This window comes from Heterodontus francisci, chromosome 8 (assembly GCF_036365525.1).
Source record: "Heterodontus francisci isolate sHetFra1 chromosome 8, sHetFra1.hap1, whole genome shotgun sequence".
Taxonomy (NCBI): domain Eukaryota; kingdom Metazoa; phylum Chordata; class Chondrichthyes; order Heterodontiformes; family Heterodontidae; genus Heterodontus; species Heterodontus francisci.
This window is the reverse complement of record NC_090378.1, coordinates 121,704,782-121,724,619: the sequence shown is the minus strand read 5'-3', so window position 1 is coordinate 121,724,619 and position 19,838 is coordinate 121,704,782. Positions and strand designations below refer to the sequence as shown.

Genomic DNA, 19,838 nt, shown 5'->3' with positions numbered 1-19,838 from the left:
TGTACAGATTGAGTAGTATGTTATGACCGGGTGAGAAAGAGATCGAGGGGTTCCCTCTCAGCCTTTGCCTGGTTCAACCGTAACACAGTTTAATTTTAAAAACACAGTGTTTTAGCTCCCCTGTTCACAGCTTTCCAATTGTAAGGCAAAGAAATCTTAGATTTAGACAAGAAAGGTGGAAGCTTATTAACCATAAACTCTAATCCAATTAACAACTACAAATTTGCGATGTGACCACGCTAGCGTGCATACGCGATAAACACACACACAGATACAAACAGAAAAAGTAGAAAGAATAAAGGGAAAAAGTTTGAGGCTGGGTGTATTTACAGTCCTTCGACTTCAACGTGGAGTCTTTGATTGCTGGTAAGTCTTGTTGTTCGTTGGGGTCCAGTGCACACTTTAACTTGTTTCGATGTCGGAGTCTTCTCTCTCTTGAGGTTTAAGCGACTTCAGTAGGTCTAGAAGCTTGTGAGAAAGCGAGAGAGAGGCAACCAGCAGAGAAGCTCTCTTGCTCCAGGTTCAGTTGCAATCTGCAGTCTGTCTTCAAACTGTCCTGCGCGTCCTTCAAAAATGCTTGGACCAGCAGGTTCGTCATGTGACCAGCTGGTTTAACCGTGCCTGCATTTGTGGATTCTATCATCTTAGCTGATCCTGGAATGCGAGTTTTCTTTCACTTTCAATGTCTGATCATCAAAATCCATTTGGGTTAATTGGACAAGGGAGTAGTTGCTTTGTCTCCACAAGCACTGTCTTTTAGTATGCAAATGGTCCTTCAGCCAAATATTTGTTGATCTCTTTAAGCAAGTCATCTCTTCACTCCAGCAACAATTCAAAATTACTGTTCATATGACAAAATTAATGTGCCTCATTCTTGGCAGGTGGGGGTCTTCGACACCTCCATACCCAGTGGAATGAGATACGATATTTTTTTAAAAGAACATTTCATGAAAAGGGATCAGAGAGAAGATAAGTCCAGGAAAACACACATACATCTCTCTCATTCATTCAGAATTCCTAACAGTTGTGACAGCCTATTTCTTCTTGGTAGCAGTGCTGTTTTAACCTGCCCTTTTTGGCATCCCAGTAAACATGTGATTTTTGGGGAAGTTTTTCAGTTTGCGCATTTCCATGACTGCCTAGGGTGTCTTTGTTCTTGTTAGGGTCTGCAGGGGGAGAGTTAGATTTAATTAGCTCTAAGTGGGAGTTCCGCTTATGGGCGTCGGCAGTGGGCGGTTCTACTTTGAACTCTCTTTCAGTGCTTTGAGGAGTCATACAAGGGCTTTTCACCTTAGGGGATGGTTGGTTCCCTTTTCCCCTGACTGTGGGGGAGGATTCCTTGCTAATCTTCCCTTTCACATCTGGTACACTCCTGATTGCAGGTATTTGTCCAGATTCTGCTGCACTCCAATGTGGCACCTCGACTTGGTGAAGCATCACCCTCATGGTTTCTCTGCCCTCTTGAGGACTTTCTTTGTCTCTGCAGGTTCCTGTAAATGCTGTTAGCATCTCTGGTGGGGTGCTTCTAGTGTCTGCATTTACATGGGAGGATGTGGGGTCTAACTTTTTAAATATTTTGGGGTTGGCTGACCGGACGGTAGGGGTTTCTATTTGGGATTTCTTTAACCTGCCCTCTTGGTTTCTTTGCCCCTTTCGCCAGCTGTGTGCCTGCCTGTGCCCTTTTGTTCTCGACAGGGTTCCCTTCCAGTTCACCAGCCCTCTGCTGGAGGGTCCTACAAACACCAATAAAGGACTTAGGGATGCTTGGGTAATGATCTGGCAGGGTCAGATTTCACTGTAGGTTGGGGTTTACCCTCAACCTGGCACATGTGACAAGTCCTACAGTATTCCACCACATCTTTGTGGCGTTTTAGCCAGTCAAAACACTGTCTTATGTGGGCTTTGGTATTTCGTATACTGATATGTACAGCCACTGTAATCTCGTGTGCCCTTCTTAATATTTCTCTCCGGTACCTCTGCGGCACCACTAACTGATGAACTACTGTCCACTCCTTGCTCTCAGGTCTGTAAGGAGAACTCTATTTCCTCATCAGTACCTCATTCTTTAAATAGTAGCAGTTAGGGACTCCCTCTGCTTCAATTTCAGACTGGGCAGCCTGTGCTAACTCTCACAATACTGGGTCAGCTCGCTGAGCCTTGGCTAGGGAAGATTCATTTAATTCATTCCTGGGTCTTCTAACTTTCCAAAGAAAGTCTCAAACAGACAGACCTCATGGTCATCTGCCTGCAGTGCCAATTCAGTCTCCTCTCAGGGAGCTGGTTTGCTCATGGCTTGATTCACTACACATTCAGGGAAACTGCAGGGGCCACCTTCTGCCACTGCCCTGTCTTTCTCAACTCCTGCAGTCTGTCTTTCACTACTGGGGAAGCTACCACCTTCATCCCTGCCAGATCATTACCTAGGAGCAGGTCAACCTCATTCACAGGCAAACTAGGGACAATCCTTACAGTCACCGGTCCCGAAACTAGGTCGCACTCCAAGTGCACCCACTGTAAAGGTACAGGCATACACTGCCCTCCAATACCATTCACCACCATTCTGATGTTTATTGCACTCTCTGGGGGAAAGGTCAGGCCTTTTCCCAGTAAAAGGGATCTAATGGCCCTTGTGTCCCTGAGGATTACTATGGGCTTGCGTTTCCCACTCGAGGGGTGTGGGGTTACTCTCCCTTCAGACACAACACCCTGATAACCTTCTAAAATCCTATTAAATTTTCCTGCACTTGCAGCGGTAGGCTTCCTGGGTCTGATTCTTACTGCAGTTAAAGCCACAGCTTGTTCTGCTGTTCTTTCCATCAGGGTCCCTTCTCCTTCACTGAGCGGCTGTGCCCTGATTAACCCTACAGGTTTTCTCTTTTGTCTCCAGCAGTCAGCTGTCAGATGCCCTGCTTTATTACAATGGAAGCACACAGGTGCTCACTCCTACTTACAGCACCTTCCTTTTTGGCTGGAGGAGAGGCCCCTGTGTCTCCTGCTTTTCTTTCCCTCTCAGGATTGCTTGGGCTTCTATCACCTTCCCACCCTTTGTCCTTTTCAGATTTGTGGAGATGACGAGGAATGGTTTTCCCCTGGAGAACCAACTGATAAATGAGAGCAAATTCATTAGCCAGCACTGCGGCTTGCCGGGCTCTTTGAACCTTCTGTTCTTCGACATGTGTCTTTATGGAGAGTGGGAGAGAGTTTTTAAATTCCTCGAGCAAAGTCACTTCTCTGAGATTTTCCTTGTTGAGCTGCACTTTCGGAGCCCTCAGCCACTGGTTCAAAAGCCAGCTGCTTACTTCTGTCAAACTCCAGGAAAGTTTGATCAGCCTGCTTCTTGAGGTTTCTAAACTTTTGGTGGTAGGCTTCCAGTACTAACTCATATGCCCCAAGGATAGCATTTTTTGCCAGTCCATAATCTGATGAACTCTCATCTGGCAACATGGAATAAAGCTCATGGGCTTTTCCTATTAACTTGCTTTGTATCTGCAGCATCCAAGCCTCAACAGGCCACTTTAACTGCCTTGCCAGTTTTTCAAAAGTAACAAAAATCGCTTCCACGTCTCCCTCATTGAATTTTGGGATCAGTTGGGAAAATGTTTTAATAATTCTGAACACAGCCCTGAATTACGGTCCTCCATATTGGCCATGATTTCACTGGTGTTACTCTGTCGCCACCTAGTTAACTCAAGTCGCCTCAGCTCTCTGTCTTCGCATTCTTTCTGGAATGCTCTTTCTTTCTCTCTCTCCTGTCTCTCTCTCTCTTTTTCTCTTTCCTCAAATTCAGGTTTCCTCTGTTCCAATTGTCGCTTTGCTCACAATACCCTGTCAGGGCTTAATTCTAACCCAGTTTCTGCTTCTTCAGATTCACAGGAAAAATGTTTGGCCACTAGTCTTAGGAGTTCAGACTTTCTAGCCTTGTCATGGACAGTGATCCCACACTGCTCAGCCATTTTTCTCAACTTTTCCAGACAGTGCTTTTAACTTATCACAAGTTACTTCACCCTGGCTTGGGGAACGACTGGCTTCAATCGCAGACAAGTTCGTACACTAGCACACACAACCACAAGAAAACCTGGATTGAAATCTTTTCTCTTTTTGATTGGGATCAATTTGACTTCCCACTTCCAATTTGCTCGCTTGCCTGTGGATCAATTCCAGATGCTACCACCCAAATTTCTGTTATGACCAGGTGAGAAAGGGGTCCAGGGGTTCCCTCCCAGCCTTTGCCTGGTTTGACCAGAACAGGGTTTAATTTTCAAACACGGGCTGTATTTTACCGGCCCCTTGATACCGTGGGTCGCAGTACAGGGGCCGGTAAAATTCTGCAGGGAGAGGCCCGCCTCAACCTGCGACGTCGAGAAGGGCCCACCACAAATTATTGATGGCGGGGGGACCTTGTTGCGGCCCATCCACCCTGCTCCCCCCACCCCCGTCGCTCGGTGGCGACACCCCAATGAAGATATGTAAAACGGTACTTACCTCTGCAGATTATGCAGCCCGCCGCCTCTTCATGGACACTTCCAGATTTTAAATTGAACGGGCAGCTATCACGTGCCATCATGTTCTGAACAGAAAAGCTGACGGGTTTTCAGAAGCAGATGTTTTCACGATGGAAGGTAAGTTGTGTTTTCAGGGGTCTCACTCTGCATTATGGAAGGGAGGAGGGAGGGGGGATTAGAGGAGTCTCACTCTGCATTATGGAAGGGAGGAGGGAGGGGATCTGGGACTACTCTGGGAAAGCTCTGCAACATCTGCAACATCCCTGTGTAAATCATCAGAGGCAGCAGCTGAGCGAGTGAATGTCCATATCACTGGAGACGTTCATGAGTAATGGTGGCGTAGAAATGATGTTATTGCATACATTGGCTCTCCTGAAGGGCTAATGGTGCAAAGGGATGTGACATTGGCGCTAGGTGCTGGCACACATCATTCACACAGAGAAAAGGACACAGATGTTGGCGAGGAACATTAAGTGAAAGACGTATTTGCATTGCTCTGTGAACTTGGTCAAGTTAACTTTGCTTCACTCTCCACAGATGCTGGCTGACCTGCTGAGTTTCTCCAGCACTTTCTGCTTTGCTGCCAGATTGACTGCAGCCCCACTCTTCAACAGTGAGCTAAATATTACTTTGACAGCTGTCAGGAAACAGGTGCTGGGACGCATTAAATAGGCCCCAGCACCCGCTAAACAGCTGTCAAAAGGTCTCTCACTGCGCCCAATGTCACACCTCTCCCCATGTAATATGGGGGTTGGGAGGGTGGTGCTCAGCGCAGTGATGCTAATGAGCCCCCGCATGAAATATCACCGGGGCTTTCTGGCAGCAGCTGAATGTGGGCACCCCACCAAGTTTAAAGGGAGCCACTGCACAGCGCGGCACCCAAATAAAATTCCGCCCACTGTGTTGCAGCTCCCCCCTCAGTGAATCCTTGTTCACTACTTTCCAATTGTAAGGCAAAGAAATCCATCAGGTTTTCTTAGATTTAAACAAGAAAGGTGGAAGTTTATTAACTTTAAACTCTAATCCGGTTAGCGACTACGAATAGGCTACGCGACCACGATAACATGCTTATGTGATAAACACACAAGCAGATAGAGACAGAAAAAGTAGAAAGAATAAGGGGAAAAATTTGAGGCAATGGCTGGGTGTATTTACAATCCTTTGACTTCAATGTGGAGTCTTTGGTTGCCGGTAAGTCTTGCTCTTCGTTGGGGCTCAGTGCACACTTTAACTTGTTTTGATGTAGGAGTCTTCTCTCTCTTGAGGTTTAAGTGACTTTCGAGGGTGCGGAGGCTTGTGAGAAAGCGAGAGAGAGCCATCCAGGAGAGAGGCCCTCTTGCTCCAGGTCCAGTTGCAATCTGCAGTCTGTCTTCAAACTGTCCTGTGTGTACTTCAAAAATGCTTGGACCAGCAGGTCAGTCATGTGACCAGCTGGTTTAACCACTCCTGCATTTGTGGATTCTGAGCAGACCCTGGAATGTGAGTCCTTACACCTTTAATGTCTGGTGATCAAAATCCATTTGGGTTAATTGGACCAAAGGAGTAGTTGCTTTGTCTCCACAAGCACTGTCTCTTAGTATGCAAATGTCCTCCAGCCAAATGTCTTGTGATCTTGTTAGGCAAGTCATTTCTTCAGCAACAGTTTAAAATTAATGTTCATATGATAAAAATTAAATGCCTCATACTTGGCACATGGGGGTCTTCATGACAAGCACTAAACTGTCTTGAGTTTAGAAGAATGAGAAGTGATCTCATTGAAACACAAGATTCTGAGAGGGTTTGGGAGCATAGGTGCTGAGAGGCTGTTTTTCCCCTGGTTGGGGAGTCGAATACCCTGGGGCACAGTCACAGAATAAGGGGTCAGCCATTTAGGACTGAGATAAAGAGAATTTTTTTCACTACATGTTGTGAATCTTTGGAATTCTCAACCCCAGAAAGTTGTGGATGTTCAGTTGCTGACTATATTCAAAGCTGACATCAATATATTTTTGGACCCCGAGGGAATCCCGGGATGTGAGGATCACTCAGGAAAGTGGAGTTGAGGTCTGAGATCAGCCATGACCCTATTGAATGGCAGAGCAAGCTCCTGGGGCTGATACGTTATCTTATGTTTTTCTGAACACCCTTCTGTATTGTAAAATTATACAAAACTAGCTGAGTTCCTGATAGCTGTCCATTCGCTCCTGCTGGAATGTTGCATATCTGAGTATCAGATGAGGAGCCAAATGAGCTCAGCGGTGATGCCCTCTAATGGAATAGGCTACAAACAGTCATCACCTAGGTTACCAAATGAAGGATGGCCTCGGGTTGTACCAGGTTCCAGCCATTAATTCAGTCAATTTTAGGAGATGAGGAGAAAAAGAAGAAAAAAAAGATAGAGGACAATCTAATGTTTTGCCTGTATTTACAAATAAGTGAACTGCCTGTGGTTTAGGGTTGAAAGAGACAATATTGTATTTAACCAATGCTGTTTATGTGCATTATCTTTGTATATAACTGAAGTGTTCATAATAAGCAAGAATGGTTAATGTTATTTATAACAGTAACGTGTGGAAGAGCTCACATGACAAAGTTACCCAAAGATTGAGATGGTTAACACAGTACAGACTAGGAATCAAACTTTCCTGGTCTATGTGGATCAAGCTTTGTATCATTATACCATTCTGTATTAAATGTTCTGAATGTTCTGGTTGCAAATTGATTTTGATGCATACTAAAGGGAACAAGTTAATTATGGGTAGTATGTTCAGGAAATGTGGCAATTAACACATTCAAAATGGGTTGAACAAATTTGCCTCTATTTTATAGGATGTGATGCAAGGAACTGTGCCTTACCTGGGCACATTCCTCACCGATCTCACAATGCTGGACACTGCACTTCCAGATTATGTTGTAAGTCTGTTTGTTTTACCACATGTTGGGATTCCTGTTTTGCTGATGGTTGCTATAGTAACCGTATCAATGCAGGTTTCTTGAAGATGAGAATAAAAGCAACAATAAAATAACTACTGAGATTGATCAAAGGCAGACATGAGAAAAAGTATATGCATGGCTATTGTAATTTAATGCTTTGCACTGTGAATCAAACACTGTAAATGAAGCGCACACTAGTTGCTACGCAGCTGGTTATGAATATAGCCCTATTTTTTCCGTATCCTGAAAATTTTGCATAAATTGCCCAATTTTATTGTGTGCAGGTAATTTTCAGTTAATTGGACATCACACACCATTTCATTCTCAAATAGCTACTGACTTATATAATCAAATTGATGTTGATGAATTTGACTGCAGAGAAGGACTTGTCTATTTTATGAAATAATGACTTGGCAGTGCATCTATTACACCTTTGGTGTTGTATACATGATTGAGTTTTGACCGCATACTAATTTGGAGCCAAGTTTACAGGGTTGTATTTCGCTCTTGACCATTCAAGCCCATAATTTTGTCGTACAATCTAACCTTTCTACAAATCGCATTCATGTTTTTTGTCCTTATTTCTCTCCTGTAGGGTGATTTGATCAATTTTGAAAAGAAACGAAGGGTTAGTATGAATTACTACATTTTGAAAAACTTTCAAAGTTGTGTGTGGGGTGAAAACATGCCCTTAAATGTTATTGGGCTTTCTTTTTCACTTGGATAGTGGTGGGGGGTTCAGTGAGGGGGTGGGGGGATTCCAAAACTAGGGGCCGTAAGTAGTTACTAGTAAATCCAATAAAGAATTCATGAGAAACTTCTTTACACAGAGAGTGGTTAGAGTGCAGAACTTGCTACCTCAGGCAGTAGTTGTGATGAATAGCGTAGATGTCTTTCAGGGGAAGCTAGATAAGTGCATTTATTTATTTATTTAGAGATACAGCACTGAAACAGGCCCTTCGGCCCACCGAGTCTGTGCCTACCAACAACCACCCATTTATACTAATCCTACATTAATCCCATATTCCCTACCACATCCCCACCATTCTCCTACCACCTACCTACACTAGGGGCAACTTACAATGGCCAATTTACCTATCAACTTGCAAGTATTTGGCTGTGGGCATGTGGGAGAAAGAAATAAAACGATATTCAGATCAGGTCAGATGAAGTCGGTGGAAGAAATATAAACACTGACACAGACCAGCTGGCCAAATAGCCTTTTTCTGTGTTGTTAACTTGATGTAATTTACCTTTCAGCAGTTATTGCCGGTACAGCCTGTACCCAGTGTTGATACGTGATTGAGATTATTACTGAATTATGTCTCGGTGCGACTGCAAGTTTTTCATTAATCATGAAAGCGGATGAATAATTTCTCAATATTTCACACAGTATTTTCCTTCAGAAGATAGACATCAGTTACATTCATGACACATCAGAGATTCCAAGTGCAGCTCCTAGGTTATCACCGGTGATGGGCATTTTTCCTTCACATTTCTGATGTTGCTGGTACCAACTTTTCAAACATGCATTTATTGCCAAGGTTTTTGTTGAGGATATTTGAAGCAATTTCATTTCATGTCACAGCATTCTGCAGAGAACCTGAAAATGATAACATGATAAGAACTTGACGATGTGGAAAGCAGTGAAATTTCATTTCTAAAAGTGTAACGTGAGTTCCAATTTTAGCCTAGCCCGGGAATTGAGTGGGTTCAGGTAAGATGCAGTAACTGCCCTGCTCAGTTTGACTTCAATAGATCATAAAATCAACTGGGATGCAAAATGGGCATCTGTCCCAAACCTGTAAGATTCCAGTGAGGTGAATAGGTTAAAATTGGGGCTATAAATCTATCAAATGGCTGCTCTAAGCAGTGGATGATTATAAAGTGTGTATATTTTAATGGGCCTGATGAATACTGGCTTACACTTTATATCCCAACAGTAACATGCTGTTGTCAACGTTTGATAGGAAAAGTCTTTCCCTTTTATCTGTCAAACTGTCACTGAATACAAGATGTAGCAGAGAACCCACAAGTCATCGAGTCGTAGTGTTATACAGCACAGAAACAGGCCCTTTGGCCCATCGTAAGTGATCAAAAGAAAACACTGCAGTGTTGTGGTTCAGAATATTCTAGCCGCTTGCAGTCCACAAAGTTCACTCTGGTGCAACATCTTGGATCAATAACTGTAGATGAGCTTCTACTCATCAGAATTTCTTTCAAATAAGGTAGCAATCTTGAATAAATTTTCTTCTCTCCCAGTCCTTTATCAGTATGATATTGTTCTAAAATGAATGTTTGATTAATATTTTTTCAGAAGATTCATCTTTCAGGCACTACTTTGAGAGGAATTGTAGCCTGAAAGCAACCTTGGATAACCTGTATAGATTCATCTCTTTGGTGCCACGTCTGTGCCATTTTTTCCCACTGCAGTGAGACTTTGAGGCATGATTTACTGTGCATTGAGTATCCAGCAAACAAAACGTATTTAAAGTAGTTTTTGGTCAGGAGTTAAAAGTACCAGTGACTAGGTGTAGCAGTAGCAATGCTTTGTGTATTTTTTAAACTTTTACTGTTTCTTTCCATGCTCTTTCAGGAATTTGAGGTGATAGCACAAATTAAACTTTTAAAGTCTGCATGTAACAACTACTGCATCACCCCAGTCCCTAAGTTTCTTAGGTGGTTCAACAATCAACAATATTTGACTGATGAAGAAAGGTGAGTGGTATTGCGAGAATGGATGTTCATATTGTGTTGTCTGTGTCATCTTCTATGATTTTAATGGCTGTTCAATGTTTGTGAGCCTGTCAGTTCAATTAGTCTCTTCCCGTCCCTGATTTCAAATAATTTTGTAATGGAATCTGACTGCGCAGGATAGTGCTCACAACCCATCACAAGAGTTCTATCGTTGTATCAAAATGGGTTTTATTAGTATATAGTAACACACACCATGACAAGATTGAAAATGCTGGTCCCTTTAATGAAACGGGTCTCATTTCAGTGTTAATAGGGAGCAGGTGATACTCATCATAGTTTTGAATTTGAGGGCTGGGTTTTTGCCCAGTTGAGGAGTTGCCTCTGGACAAAGAGTTAGTCGAGAAATTGTATAAAACATGGAAATCTAGACCAAAGCATTCCACATATAAAATTTAATCAAGACAAGAGAGATACATTTTAATGGTTGAAAATTAGAGGGAGAGAATGAGAAAAGAATACAATGTAACAAATTCAAAGAAAAATCAACTTATTCACTTATTTACCAATAATTGGTAGTATTTAAAATACTTTCCTTCCAATCGTGGAAAAGGTCACTCATTTGGATTTCTTGAGTGGAAAGATTGTTTCAAACTTTTTGAAAAACTCTAGTTTGGTTAGAGCTTCGGGATTCGAATTACAGCAGCCTTCGGAACACCAACTTTGAATCTGATCAAGCTAGTGGTGATAAGAGATAGATACACATAGATATTGGGAAGGAGAGTGGATGGGGATACAAGGAAAATTGAGGAGATGCCAAAGGCAACAGCAAATGAAGCTAGACATTTCAGCATGGGCTGGGGGCAGACATTACAAAATAGGGAATGTGGAATCTGGCCACGCAAGAAGTTTGAAATCAGATTGTTTAGATCACCACTGAGGTGAATACCTTTTTGACTCTTACACTTAAATGGACGGGGTGGGGGGGGGGGGTGCGGGTTTGGTGGTGCAAGATATTCTTTGGATGTGCCCACTGTCACTTTGTAGATGACAATAAATACATTAAAAAAAACTTAGTGGTGAACACTAGTACAAATCAGGAAGCTGTATAAAATGCGAGTCAGGCCACACTGGAGTACTGTGTACAGTTCTGGGCACCACACTATAGGAAGGATGTGATTGCCCTGGAGCGGATGCAGAGGAACTTTACCAGGATGTTGCCTGGGCTGGAGCATTTCAGCTATGAAGAGAGACTGAAAAGGCTAGGGTTGTTATCCTTAGAGCAGAGAAGGCTGAGGGGGGACATAATTGGGCTATGCAAAATTATGAAGGGCACTGATAGTTTAGATAGGAAGAAACTTTTTTCCTTCGTGGAGGGGTCAATAACCAGGGGGCATAGATTTAAGGTAAGGGGCAGGAGGTTTAGAGGGGATTTGAGGGGGAAAAAAATCACTCATAGGGTGGTTGGAATCTGGAATGCACTGCCTGATGAGGTGGTAGAGGCAGGTGAAATGCCATAGCATTCCTGGCTAGGGCCAAGTGCTGGAAAATGGGATGAGAATAGTAGGTGCTTGATGGCCGGCACAGACACGATGGGCCAAAGGGCCTGTTTCTGTGCTGTGTAACTCTGTGACTCAAAGAGTGGGAACTGATCTTTGGACTGAACTATGAATTGACAATAAACAAGTTGTGGATCAGAGACTGTCATCAGCTTCCTCATTTTGGTGAATGGATATCTGCCTATTTAACACATCATAATAATAAGTCAACAAATACAGGAGAAATACAAAGACTTACTGAGAGAATGATACAGAGAGCCCATTTTGAAAACCTGGCCCAGAGTTTCCACTTTGGGCACAATTGATAATCCAGATGTAAATTTCAGCAGTTTTTGAGAAGTATTTCTTTTTCTCTCAAAAGCAATACTTCAGATTTGATATGCAAATATGTTTTTGCATATCACAAACATAAAATTTGCAATAGCCCAACACAACTGATCAGCTTTTTCGAAAGTGATTTTAAAAATAGGTTTGCCTCAAAAAATATTCCTTGATCTAGTGATAATATGGTGCAGTTTTATTAATACAGCTGAAAATGGATGTATTACAAAAATTAAACATTTTAATCAGTGGCTAGTCCACCACCTGTGAGTAAGCGGAGTTTAAAGAACTAAAAATTACTTTAAAAAATGTTATGACCAGGTGAGAAAGGTGTCTAGGGGTCCCTCTCAGCCTTCACCTGGTCTTACTGTAACAGGGTTCAATTTTAAACACACTGTTTTTTTCTCCCCCCGCCCCCCCCCCCGGTGAATCCTTGTTCACCACTTTCTAATTATAAGGCAAAGAAATCAGCACAAACAGGCTTTCTTAGGTTTAGAGAAGAAAAGTTGAAATTTATTAAACTTAAACTCTAATTCGGTTAACGCCTACAGATACATGCGCACCAACACTAGCGTGCACACGCGATACACACATGCAAATAGAGACAGAAAAGGGCAGAAGAAAAATAAAGTGTAAAAATTTGAGACAATATCTGAAGAGTTTTTGTTACGGTTCTTCAAGCTCACTGTAGAGTCCTTGATTGTAGGTAGATCTTGCTTTTTGTGAGGGGTAAGTATTCTTCTTATACCTTATTCACTGTCGGAGACTTTTTTCTCTTGGGGTTCATGTGTCCACAGTGGATTCTGAGGCTTGTGAGAAAGAGATGGGAGCAGGCAGACAGGAGAGATCTTCTCAGTCCAAGAGCAAACAGACACACTCAGTTCAAACTGTATGTACAATTCAGAAAACCCCAGGTCACCAAGGAGGTTAGTCATGTGACTAACTGGTCTGACCATGTCTTGGCTCTGTGGATTGTATCATCTTAGCAGGGCCTGGAATGCTCCTCTTACAGACAATACCTGGTGATTAAGGTCCATTGTGGGTTGAATGTGTCAGGGAATGGTCCTTTGTTCTTCCAGTCATCATCTGTTAATATGCAAATGTCTTTTCCAGCCACAACTGATCTGTTTAACAAGTCCTTTCCTCACTCCAGTAACAGTTTAAAATCAATTTTCATGACAATATTAATGTGCCTCATTCTTGGCAGGTGGGGGCCTAGCAGGACAAAAACAATACAAACTATTTACTTGCTACATTAGTTTGCAGACGGTGGTTTCTTAGTAAATGGGAAAAGAGTTTTTGAGATGTGCCTGTTAAGTATTCTTGCGCCTTTTTGTGAAAAAAAGGCTTAATTTTAAGCACCTCCTTGGGCCACAAATCCACTTGACTAGTGGGTACCCACAATGATGATTAATTTGATCTGGGGACATGGTCAGTTTTGTGGGTGGGGCCAGCTTCTAGTATGATATTTAAACTAGCGCAAAGCATCACAGAAACTCAGTTTGCACTGAACATAAGTTGCACTTCAAATTCTAAGATTCCTTTGGGCAGTTTTGGATGATTTTCAGTGAATTTCACTGAAGATTCCAGAGCCATTTAACATTAACTCTTGCTCCTATGTTTTGTCTTCTCTTTACTGCTGGTTAACAGGACTCGCTCCCTCATTTTAGTATCACTGGACCTAGCATGTTGAGTGTTGGCTACCTGAGGTGACTGATCCTCCTCTTTCTTTCATTCCTTGTGAAATGTCCATTCCCAGCTGTGTGCATTCTCATAGCAGTGCAGTTGACGCCAGGTGCTTGCTTTGTTTGTTGTGAATCTGCAACTTTTTCTATCACTCTAAGCACTGGAAGTTCAACTTCCAATTCTAACCAGTACACTTTCTATAAGCCCAGTGCTTATTAACTTTCCTCCATCCAATGTACAGGTTGCACCATATTTCTGTTCCCTTCAGTGTGTCCTGCAAAAAAGCTGTGAAGGGTGATGGCGGCTGTCCTCTGAGAATGTCTGACACGTGGAGTTACATACTTCTCTTGCTGCTTTTCACACAGCAGAAAAGATTGTGGCTGCAATAGTGAGAACCATTCTGGTTGTTGCACCTGTCAATCATTAATCAAAGTAATATGAATTATTCTCTTGCCTGAAAAATAAGTGCCTTTTGGAAGTAAAATAATCATTAGTGTGAAAAATGAATTCTCAAAAATGACAAGAACATTAAACAAGAACATTGTTTATTTTTAGTTGCACCTTGTCTGAAATGTGCTTATCTGCCATCCTGCAGCTATAATGTGTCCTGTGAAATAGAGGCAGCTGCCGAAAGCAGTCCATCATCACCAAAGGACAGAAAGAGTTTGGTGAAGTGCCTCAGTCTGTAAGTATCACCTAATAAGCAGAGGAGACACCTCATCTGGTTACTTCAGAGGACAGCATCCTTTATTATAGGATCAGTGAATAGACATGATGTACAACAGCTGCACCGTGAATGGAGCCTTTTGATGTGTAGCCATTATTGTTTTACTGTCTTGGGAAGATTTGGTGGTTGATACAGTTTGAATAATTTGAGGCATGTGATAAGTGTAGCATAATTGGGAAGAACAAATGACTTTGGACTCAAATCGCTCCAACACTGGGGTTTCCTCACCTCATACCTATATCTGTTGTAGACTAATTGATAGAGATTGAACACTATGTCTAGTCAACAACTCCATTATCATTGTATCATATGATTATTGGGATGGTAGAAGGTGAACCAGATGGGCCGAGGTCTTTTCATGTCTAGTGATTTCTATGTGTTATTCCTCTCCCAGTATCCATTGATTGCAATTTATGCACCGTGGTTAGATTCCACCTTTTTAAATGTCTATGTAGAAGAGGGAAAAGAAAAAGGCTGCGTTTATTGACAACAGAACCACCAGGTGGTGTAGTACAGGCACATGTACAAATGCAGCCTCATCAACTGAAACGTCACTATCTGTGATGTCTCAGACAGCTGCCAGTAATAAAAATGCTGCTGCTCAATTGTCACAAAAAATTAAACCCAAACTCTATCAGTGTCTGTAGTCACCACCTCCATCACATCCCCAACAGTATCCCACTCCCTCCCACCATTGCACTTCTCTTCGTCGCTCCATCCTGCACCCGTCTACTCACCGCTCACTACCTGCCTCGCCACCCCCTCCCTGCCTCGCCGCTGCCTCCCCTCAGCTACTTACTCCACCCTCAGCAACCTACTGCCAACCATTTCTTCAGTGGTGCCGCGGAGAGCGACTGGCCGGGGGCGGAGAGGTGATAGCAGGGAACGAGCAGCCGGAGTGGGGCGTGGTAGTAGAGAGTGGTTGGGGTGGGATGCGGGTGGGCGGTAGCAGGGAGCGAGCGCTCGGGGTGGGGGTTGGGGAGGTGGTAGCGGGGAGCGAGCGGTCAGGGTGGGGGTCAGGGGGCTGGTAGCGGGGAGAGAGCTGTCGGGGTGGGGGGGTCAGGCCGGGCCGTAGCAGGGAGTGAGCGGTCGGGGTGGAGGGGTCAGGCGGGGCCATAGCGGGGAGCAAGCGGTCGGGGTCAGGGGGCGGTGGTAGTGGGGAGGGAGCAGTCGGGATGCAAGTCGGGGGCGCTAGCGGGGAGTGAGCGGCTGAAGCGGGATACTGTTGGGATGAATGGAGGCAGTGATTGCAGCCATTGAGGGGGTGAGGCAATGCGTCTGTTGTTATTGGTGGTGACGTCACCGTGTGCATGTGCAGATTCATCCTGGCAAGCTGGCAAATGTTCAGATGCACTGATGACGTCAGCGATCGCTCTGCACATGCTCTGCATTGTCAGGAAAGACTCCGAAAGAAAACATGTATTAAAATGAAAGGATTTTGCACTTAGTTGTGAGCGTACGTGATGGAAATTAAATATTTGAACTATTTGAATGAAAATCAGATCTGCGTTCCACTTTGTCAGAAATTTAATCTATTGTCATGTGGGTCAGCAGCAGCAAAAAAGAACTCTACCTTGCTACTTTATCTTTAGGAATTCATGTTTGAAGCTTCACTGCAGTAATCAGATATGCTTTTATGTACAAGGTAACATAGAGCCGTGTTTGTGTGTGTGTCTGTGTGTGTTTGTGTGTCTGTGTGTTTGTGTGTCTGTGTGTTTGTGTGTCTGTGTACGTAAGTGTGTATGTGTCTCCGTGAATGTCTGTCTGTGTGTGTCTCTGTGTTTGTGTATGTGTGCGTGTGTGCGCGTGTGTGCGTGTGTGCGCATGTGTGTCTGTGTGCAAGTGTGTGTGTCTCTGTCTGTGTGTCTGTGTATGAGTGTGTGACTGAGTGTGTGCCTGTGTGTGTGTGTGTCTGTGTGTGTGTGTCTCTATGTGTATCTGTGTTTGTGTGTGTGTCTCTCTCTCTCGCTCTCTCTGTCTCTATGTGTGTCTGTGTTTGTGTGTCTGTATGTGTGTGGCTGTGTGTGTGTGTCTGTGTTTGTGTGTCTCTATGTGTGTGTCTGTGTTTGTGTGTGTGTCTCTCTCTCTCGCTCTCTCTGTCTCTATGTGTGTCTGTGTTTGTGTGTGTGTCTCTCTCTCTCTCGCTCTCTCTGTCTCTATGTGTGTCTGTGTTTGTGTGTCTATGTGTGTCTGTGTTTGTGTGTGTCTCTCTCTCTCGCCCTCTCTGTCTCTATGTGTCTGTGTGTGTGTGTGTGTGTGTCTGTGTGTGTCTGTCTGTGTGTGTCTCCATGTGTGTCTGTGTTTGTGTGTCTCTATGTGTGTGTCTGTGTGTGTGTGTCTCTGTGTGTGTCTGTGTTTGTGCGTGTGTGTCTGTGTTTGTGCGTGTGTGTCTCTCTCTCGCTCTCTCTGTCTCTATGTGTGTCTGTGTTTGTGTGTCTCTATGTGTGTGTCTGTGTGTGTGTGTCTCTGTGTGTGTGTGTGCAGGTAAAAAAGCTTCGAAGTTATTAGCCTGGATTGTTGTCCTGTTGCCAGGAGTGGCAGCGGGTGCAGAAAATGGTGGCCACTCTGCACTTTGTATCTCGGACATTTCTGTGTTCCCCTCTATTAACTCTGCAGTCTAATCCTCCAAAGGACCAACATTCACTTTAGCTACTGTCTTCCCTTTCATAGACTCAGAGTAGCTTTTGATATCCATTTTTATATTTTGCGCTCGTTTTCTTTCTTAATTTATCTTTGCTCTTTTTATTACCTTTTTAGTAACCCTTTATTGATCTTTAAAAGTTTCCCAATCTTCCAGCCTGCCACTGTCCTTTTCAATATGGTATGCCTTAGTTTTTGTCTTTATGTTATCCTTAACTTCCTTGCTGAGCCATGGATGTTTTTCCCCCTCTTAAAATCTTTCTTCCTCTATGGAATACATTTTAGTTGGGAGGAATTGAATATCTCCTTAAACATCTGCCACTGCTCATCAATTGTCCAACCTTTAGTCTTCCTGCCCAGTCCACCTAGGGCCAAATCTGTCCTCATGCCTATGTAATTACCTTTGTTTAACTCCAGAACACTAGTGTGGGTCTCCAGTTTCTCGCCCTCAAACTGAATTTGAAATTCTAGCATGCTATGATCACTCTTCCCTAGAGGATCTTTAACTATGAGATTAATTAATCCCAACTCATTACACAATACCAAATCTAGAATACCCTGCTCCCTGGTTGGTTCCACAACATATTGCTCCAAAAAACAATCTCTAATACATTCAATGCACTCTCCCTTGAGGCGACTCTTGCCAATTTGATTAATCCAGTCGAAATGCATATTAAAATCACCTAAGATTATTGCCGTACCTTTCTTACAAGCCCCCAGTATTTCCTGGTTTATACTGTACCCCATTGCGGAACTACTGTTTCGGGACCGATAGCTAACTCCCACCAGGGACTTCTTTCCCTTGATATTTCTTATTTCTGCCCAGACTGATTCTACGTCTTGATCTCCAGTCCCGATATCATTTCTCACTACAGCACTGATCTCTTTCTTTACTAACAAAGCTACTCCGCCTCCTTTTCCTTCCTGCCTATCCTTCCGAAATACTGAGTATCCTTGGATATTCAATTCCCAAACCTGGTTTCCCTGCAACCACGTCTCAGTAATCGCCACTAAATCATACCCATTCATCTCTATTTGTGCCGTTAACTCATCTATTTTATTACGAATGCTTTCTGCATTCAGATACAAAGCCTTTAAGTTTGTTCTATTATCAAAGTTCCCTACTCTTGTATGATTCCTTGGTGCAATATGACGTTCACACACTCTGTGGTGTGGCACATGGCTGCCTTGACCATATGTTATATAGAAACCAAGAAAGAGAAGGGAAACACTTCATTCACTGCCTGGTAGACTTCTCTCACTATTACGATATGGTTTTTATATGTGGTTTATGTAGGCTAATGTGGCTTCATTGTTGCCGCGATCTAAGAACCCCAATGTACAGTCTAGTGTATTTGATCTACAATATGAGATTGCAAACTGTTCTTATTCCCCTGTAAATGTCAGCATGAGGGATTTAAAGTGCTCAATTATCATTTTGTTTGCATCATCCCATCTGTGCCAAACAACTGGTTTACTATTTATGCTTATTTCTGTGGATCAAGCTGCAAGGACTGGAAAGCAGCCAGTGGGGCTAATCAATTATTCCCTCAGAATTGCAGATCCTTACAGTAAATCATTAGTTGATGCTTCCCTTTATTTCAAGTGACTATTCAGAAGTCATTAGCTAATTTGACTGTTGCTGTTCTGTAATTAGTTACTCATAGAGAGTCATAGTGTCATAGAGAGATACAGCACTGAAACAGGCCCTTTCTCTGAAAACAGGTGCCTTCCAGTAAAGGTGTGTTTGGGGTCTTAAATGGTCAGGAGAGAGGAGGTAAAAGGGCAGGTATTACACCTCCTGTGATTTCATGAGAAGGTGCCGTAGGAAGGGGACGAGGAGTCCGGGGTGATGGAGGAATGGACCAGAGGGTCGCGGAGAGAACGATCCCTTCGGAATGCTGACAAGGGAAGGGAAGATGTGTTTTGTGGTGGCATCACGCTGGAGGTGGCTGGAAGACCACGATATTCCGCGCATCTGTGAACTCCCGAAGTTGCTGTCAGTCTCCGTGGAGTAATGACGGCAAATATTGTTTTGCTGTTAATACAACCATAAATATTGGATGTTTGTCTTTTACTTAAATATGTCACAACAAGCACTTGATAAATCTTTGGCCCAGTTCTGTGCTCCTGGACAGAATCGGCATCAGTTTCCTGTCCTTTTCAGATGACATGAATTTGCTACATGTACAGTACCTGAATTTGTGAATGAAATGTTGTCGCAGCTTCCTAAACTACTTCTAATGCTGCTCTCCACCATGTTCCCATTTTGTGTAAAGTCAAAGTATCTGCCTTAACTTGTACATTCAATTCAAATTTGGCTCTATTTCTACATAGCTGGATTTGTGATGGGTTCCTGTCTGTCTGTTTTGTACGGGCCCAAAGAGATAGGGAAAATCTGCTCAGTTCTGTTTTATGTTGATGGATTTGTGCTTTAATCTACCAATGACAGAGCAGTGCAGAGGACAGACATTTCCCGTACTATGAAGCCTGCTAGATTCAAATCAACAATCTCATTGGATTTTAATCAGGCACAGAAATCAAATACCTGTACATTGAAACTCTACTGCCTTCAATGCAGACAGTTCTATACAAAAGCATTGCCAGATTCAAAAATGCTGTTAACATAAAAATATACCCTAATATCCCCATGTGACTGGGTGACAAAATTTATGGCCTGACACTCCTGTGAAGCATCTTGGAATATTTTATGATGTTAATAAAAGCTAGATAAATTAAGTTGTTGATTATTACTGTTACTACCTCTGAAAGAACCTTTTTCAAATGTAATTCTTT

The 19,838-nt window shown here is 43.1% G+C and overlaps 1 protein-coding gene across 1 annotated transcript in view; it reads left to right on the top strand.

Moving 5' to 3' along the window:
• The window catches only part of LOC137373259 (ral guanine nucleotide dissociation stimulator-like 1), a 59,362-nt gene that overhangs the window by 37,512 nt on the left and 2,012 nt on the right, over positions 1–19,838 (top strand). The window contains exons 12-17 of the mRNA XM_068038109.1: positions 805–881; positions 1,696–1,768; positions 7,311–7,394; positions 8,011–8,043; positions 10,012–10,133; positions 14,271–14,360. Coding sequence (XP_067894210.1) covers positions 805–881; positions 1,696–1,768; positions 7,311–7,394; positions 8,011–8,043; positions 10,012–10,133; positions 14,271–14,360 — 479 coding nt within the window. The remainder of the gene's footprint in view (positions 1–804; positions 882–1,695; positions 1,769–7,310; positions 7,395–8,010; positions 8,044–10,011; positions 10,134–14,270; positions 14,361–19,838) is intronic.